This window comes from Drosophila innubila, assembly GCF_004354385.1.
Source record: "Drosophila innubila isolate TH190305 chromosome 3R unlocalized genomic scaffold, UK_Dinn_1.0 2_E_3R, whole genome shotgun sequence".
Taxonomy (NCBI): domain Eukaryota; kingdom Metazoa; phylum Arthropoda; class Insecta; order Diptera; family Drosophilidae; genus Drosophila; species Drosophila innubila.
In genome coordinates this window covers 25354767-25368808 of record NW_022995380.1, presented here as the reverse complement: position 1 = coordinate 25368808, position 14042 = coordinate 25354767, and the positions used below count along the sequence as shown (strand labels likewise).

General features: G+C 40.2%; 3 protein-coding genes across 3 annotated transcripts; 1 reads left to right on the top strand and 2 right to left on the bottom strand.

Annotated features, from left to right (window-relative positions):
• The first annotated feature begins 850 nt into the window (after positions 1 to 850).
• On the top strand, positions 851 to 11554 carry LOC117789439 (ETV5-related protein Ets96B). Its single transcript, XM_034628467.1, has 7 exons — positions 851 to 868; positions 5129 to 5576; positions 5644 to 5820; positions 6926 to 7040; positions 7188 to 7234; positions 8984 to 9698; positions 11000 to 11554. The coding sequence occupies exons 1-7, from the start codon at positions 851 to 853 to the stop codon at positions 11376 to 11378; spliced, it is 1899 nt and encodes a 632-aa protein (XP_034484358.1). The 3' UTR covers positions 11379 to 11554.
• LOC117791974 lies at positions 1139 to 2605 on the bottom strand. Its single transcript, XM_034631919.1, has 2 exons — positions 2551 to 2605; positions 1139 to 2484 (listed from the first exon to the last, which is right to left on the bottom strand). Exons 1-2 carry the CDS (start codon positions 2603 to 2605, stop codon positions 1139 to 1141), a joined length of 1401 nt encoding a protein of 466 aa, XP_034487810.1.
• LOC117789444 lies at positions 11540 to 13857 on the bottom strand. The gene is made up of 3 exons (XM_034628478.1): positions 13640 to 13857; positions 13391 to 13571; positions 11540 to 12653 (listed from the first exon to the last, which is right to left on the bottom strand). The coding sequence occupies exons 1-3, from the start codon at positions 13779 to 13781 to the stop codon at positions 12029 to 12031; spliced, it is 948 nt and encodes a 315-aa protein (XP_034484369.1). The 5' UTR covers positions 13782 to 13857; the 3' UTR covers positions 11540 to 12028.
• Between the last annotated feature and the right edge of the window lie 185 nt (positions 13858 to 14042).

Below are 14042 nucleotides of genomic sequence, written 5' to 3'. Positions count from 1 at the left end.
GAACTTTAAACCTTTACTAAAATGTTAACCTTAATTTTGTCTTATTTCTAAATATTAAATTTCATCAAATTTATTAATTTTTTTATTGAGTTTTTTTAAATTTGGTGTATTTCGATATATTTTTTATAATTTATCGATACATAGAATTAAGTCGATAGCGACATAACAATAAAACTGCTTGACAACTCTAAAAAATAACTTTTGGTATGCACACACTGGCACTTTGGCGGCATTTTTGAATTTTAACAGCAAGTTAAAGCAGATTACATTTAATCTGCTTTTGCAATAAAAAAATTAATCACAAATAAATAAATGTATGTGTATTGTAATAAAATATTATTTAAGTTATTTATCAATCTATCTATAGTAATAAATAGATAGGTTAAAGCTTGTTATTTTTGAACATTGCATTTCCAAGTACAAATTGTAGCAGTAATTTATTTGCACATTAAACGAATATAGACGATTCTGATTGGTTGAGGCATGCATTAGTTGTACACCAATTGCCTTCTTGGTGGGCGTTCTGCGACTGCGCAATGCTTCACAGCATCCTTACCGTGCAACAACCCCCAACACAAGAGGACATAAATCATGCTGAAGCTAAGAATTGAATTTCAGCAGTGCCAACAGTTGCCACGGGTCCTTCAAATACGTTGCACGGAATGCGGCGATCATCACTGACAGTGACAGTGACAGTGACAATGAGTGCTATCATGAAGTGATTAATAATTCAAAATTATTGATGCACGGAAGCAAGGTGAAATCCCATTACTGAAAAAATTGTACAATAGAAAAAGAAGCAAGCAGTGTGTAAAGTTTAGTCAAGTGTGAGTTCTAAACAACATAGCACATGGATACCGCTAAACTGGTAAGAATACTTTTGAATCTCTCGCTGAGGGTCCTTGATCTTAAGTACTTAAAGCTTTAATTCAATCATTCAGACGTTGTACATATATTTAAATTTTAATCTACAGTTAGTCAAGTAAATGTTTTGTCAAGTAAAACAAATCACATCATTTTTTATATTTATAAAAATGTATCTCAAAATGTATAAGTTCGAATAGAATGTGAATATTTTTATTTGATAAAACAGTTATTTGACTAACTGAATTTCAAAAAATTGGCTCTTTTCGGGATCTCAGCCATAGCTTAGCGTATAGCCCATATTCTCCATGAGTGTCTCCTTGATCGCCGGCTGAAGGGCTCGCTGCATGTAGGTTGTAAGCAATCCTCGCACGCCCATGGAGAAGAGCTTCTCCAGCTCATTGGACATGGCATCACCCACTAGCTCCTCATGATTGCTGTTGCCACCGAAAATATCGGCAAAAGCACGCGCATCCGGCTGGACAAGCTGCTGCAGTTGCTCATCCTGAAAATGCAATATATCCTCATTGAAACGCACCTCATCCGAGTAATCCGTGGGCAATGCGTTTCGACGCCGCCGACGACGTCGTTTTCCCAACTGACGGCGTCGGTAGAAATTGTCACCATTCACATCAAAGAATTCGCTGGAATCCCCAAATCTCTCATTGCTCTCAAGGTTCAGGCTCTGATCTCTTTGGGTCGTATGCTGTAGCCGGATATCGTACGCCGGCTTTTGGTACTTGTCAGCTGTACCCAAAATGACATGCGGTTCACCCAGCTCCACCTGAGGCGTTGGACCTTCGCCGTAACCAAAGCGTCGCTTTGAATTCTGGCGCAATCGAATGCCAGTTGGTCCTTGACAACCGTGTGCAAAGACGGATATGAAGCCGGGCTCCGCAAAGTGCGAATCCGTGCGAACGGAGGCGGCGCCCAATCTTCGGGATTGCTCGTACGAGGGCGACGACGAAGTCGGACCCAAGGGCACAGTACGAAACTCGATTCCTGCATGCCTCATACGCAGGATCATGTTACAGCGTCCGCCCGTGGGTTGGAGCACCACCTTGCCACTAAGCGTTAAGTCCGGAAAAATTAAACGTGTGTCCAAGGTGGAGTTCTCAGTGCTGAATTTGCACTTGTCGATCTCTACCCAGCGGGAGGCGGACTTTGCCGGCGGTACTCGCACCTTAAGATCCTCGACCTCCACACGGGATATGGCCAGTTTGTGTGGCTGTCGATGTTGATATTGCTGTTGTTGTTGCTGCTGGTGTGTTAAGAGCAGATCTTCCAGTTCCAGAGCACTGGCACTGCTGCCACTTCCACTGTCCGGCGTGTCGCCAAAGGCATAAGGACGTCCGTTCCGTCTTATGCGCTTGGCATAGTAACCACGTCCGTAGTTTGAGCTGCTGCCCACATTGTAGAAATCATCCTCGGGCTCACTATGCTGCCCGTAGAAACTGTGATACAGCTGATAGGGCGTTTGTTGGGGTTGCTCCCACATGGAACGCGAGCGGACACCGGAGGAGCTCTTGGTTTGTACGCTGCGACGTCGCATGTGCTCCAGTGCGTTTTCCAGACGATTCGAGCAGCGGTGTGGCGTCTGGTAAGGTTGACTTACAGCAACTGTAACCGAGAGATGCATTCAATCATTCCAATTTGGATCAGCTTATGAGAAGTTGGTAAGCTCACCTTGCAGCAGGGTGCAAAGTAGCACAAAGCCCGAAAGATACGTTGATCCTGACATGGTAACAATTTGTTTTGGGACGTAGCACCAGCAACCAGTCGGGTCCAGCGCTCAACCGAAAATGCTCTCGAGGCAGCGGCGACAACGCATGCGAGACCGAGAAACTTGCTCGGTCGCGCTTCCATAGACACAGCCGCAGCAGCACCCACAAGAAGTTCACGACGACGACGAATCCGAAGTCGTGTCACTGCCTCATCATGTGCAGTGAAAGTGTTTTCCACGACAAGCGCCAGGCACACAACGCACACGAGCGTGGAAAAAATCAGCTTACACAAAGCCAACGACAAAGACAAAAAGAAAAAGAAAAGCATTGTCTTCTTCTATTGCCGTAAAGTAGATCAAAGTTACTTAGGTACAAACGCAAAGCAAACACGACGTCAACGACAGCATCGAAGAAGACGCGACGTTTCGTAATGTGCGCATGCGTTGTAATATTAACTAACCACCCCGCATCTCACATTGTGGGTCAAAGTTCAACGCTGATCGAACAGAGTTAATTTATCCCTTTGTTTGTTTTGCAAAATTGCCATGCAAATGAACTTTCAACTCCACGATCGGCATTTAAATTCAAACAAAACTGCCATCAAACAAAACCGTTTCAAATTATCGCTAATGCTTCGATAATTTCGATAATTTTGTGTTGAGCCATCACTTGCCGCGTGCCAGGTGGCAACGCTTCGCTGGCCGCACTTGACGGTTACGGTAAATAAATGTCGGGTAATTTAATTTAACAAATTGTTTGCCTGCACTTATTAAATGCCATCCAATGCCATCGCTGCTGCCTGCAATAATATTTTGCAACTTATAGCGGAAACATTTTACCATCTTTGTCTACTTAACTATTGCAAAATGTAATGACATATTTCAAGTTTAATGTACCGAATTTACATAACCTTTAGGTCTATTTTGTGTGTATAAAATGGATGAGAGAAAGCTGCTCGTTGCACGTTCTGCGTCGTCTTCTAGCTGCGAAACTTGCCGCTTTCTGCGTTTCCCCCAATGAAGTTAAACCCATTGCAGCCCGCATCTATCTCTTAATACAGTATGGTTTTTCTTCAGATACATATACATTTGTTTGTATGTAATTAAGGGTAACTATCGCACCAACTAAGTATTCTCGAATGCGACGATGCGCAACGTTTGCTTTGTGCCAATTTCTAAGTGTCAATTGGACGGAAGATGCAACTTGCAGCAGACACTAAAATTGCTGGCCAAAACAAATAATATAATCGCAAAGTTAGAAAGAAACATTATTTTTGGTACTCCGCAGATCAGATACCATTGTAAAATTTACATTAGTTCTATCATGAAAACTATTTTTTCTAAATATATCAAGAAACAGCTAAGTTTACTATTTTAAGCATTGATTTTTAACCGAACAGCTGCCATAGAAAAGAAACTATATTAATTTAAAGAAGTGTTGCTTAAGAGCTGTCTTAAAAAACAACAATGCTTTTCATATAATATGTATAAAAATTGAGTAAAGGATCAACTGTAGATCTTGACTGTCCCCAGCTAGAAAGTAATGTAAAAAGCAAAAAAACTGCCCAAAATAAACAAAATAATGGAAAAGTTAGAAAGAAACATTATTATTAAATTGTAAATTGTATATGAGTTTTAATATGGACTTATATGAAGAAAATTCAATGTTTTTCATTTTAAGAATTGATAGAATAGGAAGGGAACGATATGATATAGTAGTTTTTTTTTTTAAAAATGTTGGTCAGATTGCTTAAAAGTTATCTTGAGAAACAACAGAGTTTTTCATAATATAGATTCGTTTTAGATTGATCTTTGCTATGATATAGAAATTTGATTCGGCAGTTATAAAAATTGAGTAAAAGATCAACTGTAGATCTTGCCCGTCCCCAACTAGAAAGTAAGGTAAAAAGCAAAAAGCAGCTCATTATGAGCCAATAGAGAGAGAAAGAGAGAGTGACATGTGCCACCGCCCATAAACTTGGTTGACCTGAGTTAGCGCAGCTCATTAAATGTAAAAGTGTCAATAAACCGCAGGTTTCCATTGTCTTTGCCACATGTGTTTGTTGTATGTATATGATATACACTATTGTCAGTCTCAATTCCAATCCCAGTCGAGTTCTAATGCTGTTGACAATGGCTCATTACTTAATGGCCACGTTCAGGAGTACACTGTAACAAAAGCCAATTGACACCACATAGGTCAAAGCAAGGCCGGAGCTAGAAGCTGTTAAGCTAATTGCCACAACTTCTTCACACTTGAGTATGTCAATGTGACGAGCACAAACACTTTGTTTCTATTCTATTCTGTTCTATTCTATTTTCACCGTAACTTTCCCTGTAACCATAACCTGACCAGCTCCATGGGTGGTGGGATTGTCGGCTCAGCAGGTGGCTTTAAAGTTTCAGAGCCGGCGTCTTTTAAAGCCTGGCCAACAACCCTCTTACAAATTGGCAATTCATTTGCCAAAATCGAAGAAGACCGAAAAAACAAACTCATAACAAATTTCCTGCTGCGTCTCGGTTAATTTCCTCTTTCAACAGGCCGACTACGGCGAGTCGAAGACTCATCTGGAGCAGCTACAGCAGACGTTGACGCATTTGGATCATCATCATCATGCACATTCGCATCCACATCCACATCCGCATCCGCATCCACATCATCATCATGGATTGTATCACACGGCGCCAAATACATCGACTATAACCACAGATTCGGTGGTTTCCTGTGTGACCTCAACTCTGCCTGCTGTCGGCAAGGCCATATCCTCGTCCTCATCCTCCTCCAGCTGCGACAACTCTGAGACGGAGCGCAAGAAATGCCACGAAATGGACGTCAGTCATACACTGATGGAGGCCATCTGCACATTGCCGCTGCCCATGCACCATGGCCAAAGGTCACCGCCCTGCTGCCTGGCCACGCCTCCTGCAGCGGCCCTGATGAACGGCTCTGGGTCGAGTGCCAACGGAGGAAGCGCCTCCTTATGCAATGGTGACTGGACACCGATCACATAAAAAGCACTTTACTATTTTTAAACATTTATCTAAACATTTGTCAGATCTGGTGCGAGAGTCCTCCTGGTATGCGCATCATCATCATCACCATCACCACCATCAGTTGGCCGACGAGCTGGTCATGTACACAACGCCAGCGCCGACGGCTGCAGCGGCTGCTGCCATTGGCAAATTTGGCCTGGACACATCCACGGAGGGTTACTTGAACGCAAGGTACAATGGTAAGCGTCCACGTCCGCCCGGATGCAGCTTCACGTCCAGTGCATCAACGTCGTCTTGTTTGCTTTCGTTATTTACACGTTTTGTTTATTAACTCCCATTATGAGTTGTTCTCTTTCTATATTTTTTTTTTTTTGGAAACTTGGATGGGCTGGTTTTAGGCCAGAGGCTGTAACGGGAGCTGGAGCTGGAGCTGGGGTTGGAGTTTTTCCTTGCTTGCGTTTATTTCAGCCTCAAGGCTTTTCATTTATTTTGTTTTGCTTAACTTTGCACACATATTTTATTAAGACAATATTGTGAAACACATTATTTCTGGAAGTTTTTCAATAATTCAAAGGGTGGGAATATTCTTTAAATTTGTTAAAACTAAAATTATATAATTTAAAAAATTGTACTTCGTTATTATTCAGTTCTAGCCAGATCTTATATATATTTTTTTAATAATTTACTATATTTTTATATCAGTTACAAACCGTAGAATAAATAATTATAATATCAAGATCTTCAGTTTGATTCTTAAGATTAATAAAAGTTAGAAATATTTTAATACAATAAAAAATTAAATAAAATTTTCTTAGCCAAGATGTAAAACCAAATCTATTCTGTTTCTCAGGATAACTTAAAGCTATAAAACCTTTGAAATATCTAAAATTCTTTTTTTATTCTTGTGTTTATTAGTTTTGAAACTCTAAAAAAAAGTCCTAACTTTCTGAAATGTAAATTAATTTAATGATAACAGCTGATGTCCTTTATATTATATCTTAGAAAAACAATAATGATGAAAGGCAAAATATGAATTTGAGATCTATTTTTGTCCATACCGAATAGCATCTTTCTTAGCCATACGATTGATTGGAATTTCTTTAACTGTGTATTCTTTTGTTGTCTATTTTCTGCACTATTCGTTATCAAGTATGAATATGTAGCTGGGAGCACTTGCATATGACAAGATTCATTTGTGGGCTCAAAGATATCCCGGCGTGTCGCTTAATACGAAATATTATCTAACAAAAGCGAAGCTCTCTCTAACTTTTACAACGAGTACTACTGAGAATCACATTAAAAATGTTTCCATTTTTCCTTCTGCCCACCTGTCTGGATCTGCAGTGAATGTCAAAGGCGTGCGCCATGAAAGAACATCAACTTTCTTCGATATACCCGCTGTGACGCACCCGCACCCGCATCCACATCCTCATGCTCACCCGCATCCATATTGCTACAGGTATGTATGGCTTGGTAGTCAATGTGGCTGACAAGACAAGCCCGTAATAGATTAGACTTTCGACCTGACTGGATGCTAACTTTAAGTCAATCAACTTTTTGCATTTTCAATATAATTTCTCTTCTTTTTTCCTAATGCTGCCGCCAGGTTTCCACCGTCGCCACCCGCGGGCATTCTTAAAAAGAGCGACGAAGGTAAGCAAATGAAAATAACTGGGTTGCTGAAAAGAAATTATTAAAGTCTTGCGTTCATCATTTATAAAAATTATGGGAAACTACGTGCCAAGCCAATAAGTCAATTTCTCTCTTGGTATCTGCTACATTTTTATGCCGCTTTTGATAAAAATCGAAATGCAAGAAATCGCGCACATAATTTACAATAACAATATCCGCGGTGTTAGTAACCGCTAATCCAATTGGTGGCACGGGCATGGAATTCAATTTGGAAAAGGAACAGCGAAATGGAAGATACTCTTGGCTTTGCCTCCGGCTGAGGATGCGGACGGAATGAAGGGGGGAGAAGGGGAGGATTGCAGTCAAACAAGCGACTCAATCACAATCCGCTGAGTGGATGGAGTTGAGCATAAGGGTGGGGGCGTGATAGGAGGGGGAGGGCATGTGCTTTTAGGTTATGGTGAGGGTTAGGGGTGGCACCACTGGGAAATAAGTACCGTGTGCACTCTGCTCTCGAAATATACTCTGGTTTAACAGCCAACAGGTTTGTTGTTATCGACAATGATGTTTTTACTTGTCGACACTTTCTCATGGATTATGCAGAGGTATCTCCTGAATTTTTAATTCGCCCAGCGTCGAGTCGCGTTGTGATTTTGAGCGAGTGCCAAGGAGAGACCTGGACCTGGACCAGCCAAACATCTAATGAAAAGGGCAATAAGAGGACTGGAGTTGGGGGGTCGAGATTGCTCTGTTCTTTGCCCTTAAATTGCAGCATATTGAGCATTTACAGGGAACTGCGAGTGGGTTGCTTAAATAATTAATTACTGCTAAATACCTTGGCCATTTAGCAAAACAACAACAGAATGCTTAAGCACACGAAAAACTCACCGATTCTTTAAATACCCTAATATAAAACAGATATTTTAGTCATATGTATTTATTTTTATGTAATCTATAGTTCCGATTTAAGAATGGCAAGCCCGATTACTTTACATTCGTATATGAGCTAATGTTTTTATAATACTGTAGTCTACTTTAATCAAGGCTGCAAACCTCCAAAATTTTGTTAAATTTTCGGTTCGGCGGTTCATACCATAGAGTAGGACATCGGTTTTTTTATTTTTTTATTGTTATAAATTTTTCTCTAAATTTTTAACTAATTAATTTTTTTTTTTTTAAGAAATCAAATTTTGATGATAGTTAAAATTTATTTGACGATTCAAGCGGTTCGGCTTAGGTTCGGGCTCGCAAATTAAATAATTTTAAGGGTTCGGTTTAGGCTGCTTAAAAACCCGAGCCGAACCTTTTCTACGAGGTTTGGTTCATAACCGGCTTGCAGCTTTCATTTTAATTAATATTTTTATGACATAATATTTATTTTATATTTTTAGATATCTGTTCAATAGTCTCCTAGTCTCTCTTATTAAAAAAATATAACTTATTCAGATATAACTATTTTGAGTAGAGCGAGGTATACGTTTTTTCAAGAATTTGACATTAAAATTAAAATTTTGAAAATAAGTTGACTAAGATTCTTTAAAGAAAATAAAATCAAAAAGAAATATATTATTTATTCTTATAGGGGTTGAAGTTCGTTTTTGAAATTAATCAGTCCTTTATTTGCATAGTTAATGGCAAGGGTGTAATGCCTTTGTGTTGTAGAGTATTAATATATTTTGTAATTAGCGATTACTCTGTCCAATCCTTGCCTAAACGTGCATGAAAGCGGCTTTCAGCTGGTTCTATCAATTATTTGCCCATCTCTTCCAGAAACGGCAGTTGTGGCCGCCGCAGCAGCCGCTGCATATTGCAGCGATGTGTCGGCTGGTCAGCATTTCCATCAGCAGAACACGAAGATAGAGCATGCCGATTCGACCACAACCGCAGCCGCTGTACAGCAACATCAACAACAGCAGCAGCAACAGCAGCAGCAACAACAACAACAGCAGCAGCAACAACAGCAGCAACAACAACAACAACATGCTGCACTGCATTCTCATCCACATCCACACAGTCATCAGCAGTTGCAGCACACACATCAGCAGCCGCATTCCCATTCCCACCTGACGCCAGTGCATGCTGCCTCCGCCTTCAAGTTCAGTCACACGGCCGTCATATCCAGCTCAGCAGTCTATGCCACGCCCACACACTACGCCCACCAACAGCAGCCGCAATCGCAGACGCATGTCGGTTCCGTAGCCGCCGTCTATCGCGACCTTTCACCTCCCACGGGCACGGGAAGTGAGTCGGATGTCAAGTATGAAAGTGGCCCCTATAATACGACAATATCATCCACCTATCCACCACCATTGCGACCCAGTGTCGTGGACTCCACCACATCGAGTGATGCAGAACTGCGACTTGATCAGTTCTACGCCAGCAATGCCATATCCACCAGCAGCAACGGGCAGACCATCAGTCAGCGTCGAGGCTCTCTCCAGTTGTGGCAGTTTCTGGTTGCCCTATTAGACGAGCCGGCTACCAGGTAAGAGGTTACACCAATGATCGATTATAAGACCATGTACCAACGTTTATTTATGTTCTTATGAAAAAGCTTACAGTTTTTATCCAATCGTAACGATATTTTAAGGACAGTTCCAAATTGTAGAGCATATGACATGCGCTCAAAATAGAGTAATTTTTAATAAAATAGTTTTGACCACGTCTTTTGTAGTTTTCTCTACCACTGTGGTAAAAAGGGACAGTGATTGAAAAAAAAATTGAGATTTTAAATTTTAATGCAGAATTAAATTGGAAGTCATATACTGAAAAAATTTACATTCCGCAAGGAAATCGGATCAGTTTTGACAAAGTTATGGCAGTTTGAAGTTTCGAAAAGTGTCAAGTATGGTAAAAATGGACAGTGACCAAAAGCATAGAAAAAATGGATAATAAGGGGAAAAAATATTAGTTTCCAATTTTGATGCAGAATCAAATTGGAGGTAAAAACAAGATTAAATTGACATTCCGCATGAAAATCGGATTAGTTTTAAGAAAGTTATGACGGTTTGAAGTTTTAAAAAAGTGTCAACGTGTAAGTAGGTAGAAAATGGACGGTGACCAAAAGCATGCGAAAAATTGACAGTAAGGACATAAATATTATATTTTCCAATTTTAATGCAGAATTAAAAAACAGTCAAAATCAAGATAAAAATGACATTCCGCAAGAAAATCGGTTAAGATTTGACAAAGTTATGTCAGTTTGAAGTTTTAAAAAAGTGTCAACGTGAAAGTATGGAAAAAATGAACAGTGACCGAAAGCATGCGAAAAATTGACAATAAGAACAAAAATATTCAATTTTCCAATTTTAATGCAAAATTAAATTAGAGGACAAATAATAAAAAAATTTACATTCCGCAAGAAAATCGGATCAGTTTTGACAAAGTTATGAAAGTTTGAAGTTTCGGACAAGTGTCGACGGGAAAGTATGGTGAAAATGGACAGTGACCCAAGGTATAGAAAAAATTGAGAGTAAAGACTAAAATATTACATTTTCCAATTTTAATTCAAAATCAAAAAACAGGTCAAAACAAGATAAATTTTACATTCCGCAAGAAAATCGGCTAAGATTTGACAAAGTTATGTCAGTTTGAAGTTTTCGAAAAAGCGTCAATTATGTTTTAATTTCCAAAATTCGGAACTTTTTTTAAGTACCCAAAAAAAAAAGATAAAGATACAGAGCAACCTACATTCCAACTTTTACTATAATAACGTTATCTGATTTTTACCAGTCTGCCAGTCAAGCTCGCTTTTTTTTAATGATTCGTCTCGTTTATTGCACACAGCTCCAGCTGCATCGCCTGGACAGGTCGGGGCATGGAATTCAAGCTCATCGAACCCGAGGAGGTGGCACGTCGTTGGGGCATACAAAAGAACAGACCGGCCATGAACTATGACAAGCTTTCACGCAGTCTACGCTATTACTATGAGAAGGGAATCATGCAAAAGGTCAACGGGGAACGCTATGTCTATCGGTTCGTCTGTGATCCTGACGCACTCTTCAACATGGCCTACGGGCATCTCACGGGCAAGCAATCGGATCAGCAGCATCAGTTGACCTTGTCACTGGCCAAGTCACCATCCGAGTCGCAATCGCAGACGATTCGCGTGCAGAAATCGACGGCTGCGGATTATTATGATAGTGGCTTGCATAAGTATCAGTAGGCGGAGCGTGGGAGCATCGCTGAGTAGGTGTAACCATGTCTCGTGTACATTGTGTAATTTATTTTATATGTGGGTATGTGAAGGGCTCGTTGTTATAGTGCGAATGGGTTTAGTTGAGAAAAAATTAGAGTTGTTTATGTCTTAAGTATAAAATCGCTATCTGACTTGCGACAATTGATTCATCAAATTTATTTATTTCAAACAAGAGTTTAAAAGATAACCAACATTTTATTTTAGTTTCTGATAGTCGACCAAATCGATGATTTAAGAAAAATAATCGATGGCATGTTAACTAAAGTTATAATCGGCATGCCACCACAAAAAGTGCGAACCTATCGACTGTCGATCACAAGCAACTCCACAACCGTTAGATCAAATTCATATTTAAAACGCTCATGGTAAATTGGTGTGAACTGTGGACTGGCAGCAGACTTTATATTAATAATTCTTATATTTGGTTATTAGATGGCTAGCGATAGATGTATAGCTCATCTAAGCGAGGCCTTATCAGATATAAACATACATACTTGCATAAACATATACATAAACAAATTGTCCACCACGTAAATGTAATCGCGTTGAGGTTGAGTTAACGTATTTAAATAAAGTATATACCGTTTTCTGTTCGTTACACAAAAGTCCTTAGTTTCTTACTCTGCCTTCTTTTTCTTTTTCGGCACGGATTCCGAGTCTGATTCCGAGTCGCTACTGGATTTATCATCGTCACTGCTGCTGCCGCTCTCCAGTTTACGTTTCTCAGGTGTCTTCTTGGCCAGCTTATCCACATAACTCTTCACCTTCTCCGGCTGCGGACTGTAAGCCCAATGTATGAGGCGTAAGTGTAGCTCACTGGGCGCACCTGTGTCCTGATCGAACAGCTTGGCATCCTCGCTCTTGATTTGATCCAACAGCTTGGCAATTTGACGATTGCGTATAATATCCCAGCTCGTAGTCTCGTCCTTTGGTGTCATGGTACGCAGATGCTTATAGTTGCCCTTGGCCTTGGAGCCACCATAGGCGGCCAGGAACTCAGCTGCCAGTTCCTCCTTGGGCTCAGGCAGCTTGGCTATCACAGCATGTGCCAAATATGCGCGATTATCCTTGATGCGATTCTCCGCTTCGAATTTTTCGAGAAATTCTTCAAGCACCTGGACACCCTCATTGATTGCATTGATTTTATCCTCATTTTTGGTGCCAGAGAGCACTCGCTTCGAGCTGCCAATAAGGCCCTTGATCGCCAGCCTCTGATAATCTGGATCGCGCTCTGCCAAGATGCTGAAAATACATAGAACATTGGGTTCAGTTCAAAAAATCTTAATCTTAAAGTTTTTCAGAATTTTTGTTTGAATTTATATAGCTTCTTTCCCCGAAAAGTGACGAGCTTCAAGCCTTCATTAAAATGAACAACTTTATTTTATCTATTTTCGACTTTTAAATTTTCTTTTAAAATCTTTATTTATTGCTAAAATATCACATATGAATTGTGCGCCGTTCATGTTTAGATATAGTGTGTAATCGATTTATACATTCAGCAATTCAATCGATGTTACAAAAATGTATATAGAGTTGTCACCGTTGTTGACTTGTTTGAAAATACGTTATTCAGGTGCTTATTGTTGGTAAATCACAATTATTTATCTGCTAAATGTGCCCACTGACATTTCAATAGAAAACCCAAACATACTTTTAGTATTGATGTGTGGTACACATGTAGTATTTTAATAGATTTGGAATGTGTTTAATATGCCAAATATACTTTGCATATGCAATATATGTAGGTGTATACACACATGAGAGAATATATATGTCTGTCTGTGTGTATACACTGAGAGGCAGCAGTGGGAGAGGAAATCGAAACGTTCGCTCTATCAAATTATTAGACTTTCGAGTGTGTGAGTACCAAAACTGTGACATGACATCATGATTGGTGGCATAGCCAATGGCGTCGACCAATGCGACCTTCAGCAGTATTGTTTGAGTAAAATTACAGAGTATCTTTTAGTTGGTCTTACCTCAAAGTAGCCTGTGCCGCCGCCTTGTCCTTAAATCCCAGACCAGGCACAGTCTCTACCTTATCTTCGTTGTCAGTCTTTGCATTCTTGCTGGACGCACCGCCGCCATTCTCCTCCAGCCATTTCTCGAACACACCGATAGCGTCATTGATATTCTTCACCTTCTCCGCCGCCTTGGTCACTGTATATGAGAAGCACACATACATATAGACTACTGCAATTAAAGAGTATCCTCAAGGCACAACTTACTGGTGAGGACTCGTTTGGCGCGTCCCAAAAGTCCGCGCACGGTGAGTTTACGGTATTGCATGTCATGGCTCTCCAGCAGCTGGAGTGTCTCCAACGCCTTCTCCATATCCTTGAAACCAAATTTTGATTCACCCTCCGACATTGTTGCCCTTCAAATATTAATTTATATATTATATTTTTTTGATTAAACAACTGCAATCCACAAGCGACCAGCTGAAACTAATTATTGTGTTTCGTTTGCAAAGCTTTTGAAGCCCAAGTAATTCCCAAATATTGCTTGAGAAGAGCAGAAAGAGAACTGGCGAGCAGCGTTGAGATTAGGAGAGCATTCTCTAGGTCAGACAATTAGATAAGCGACGCCAAAATAACCAAGTGACACTATCAGTGTACACATTGTACAATG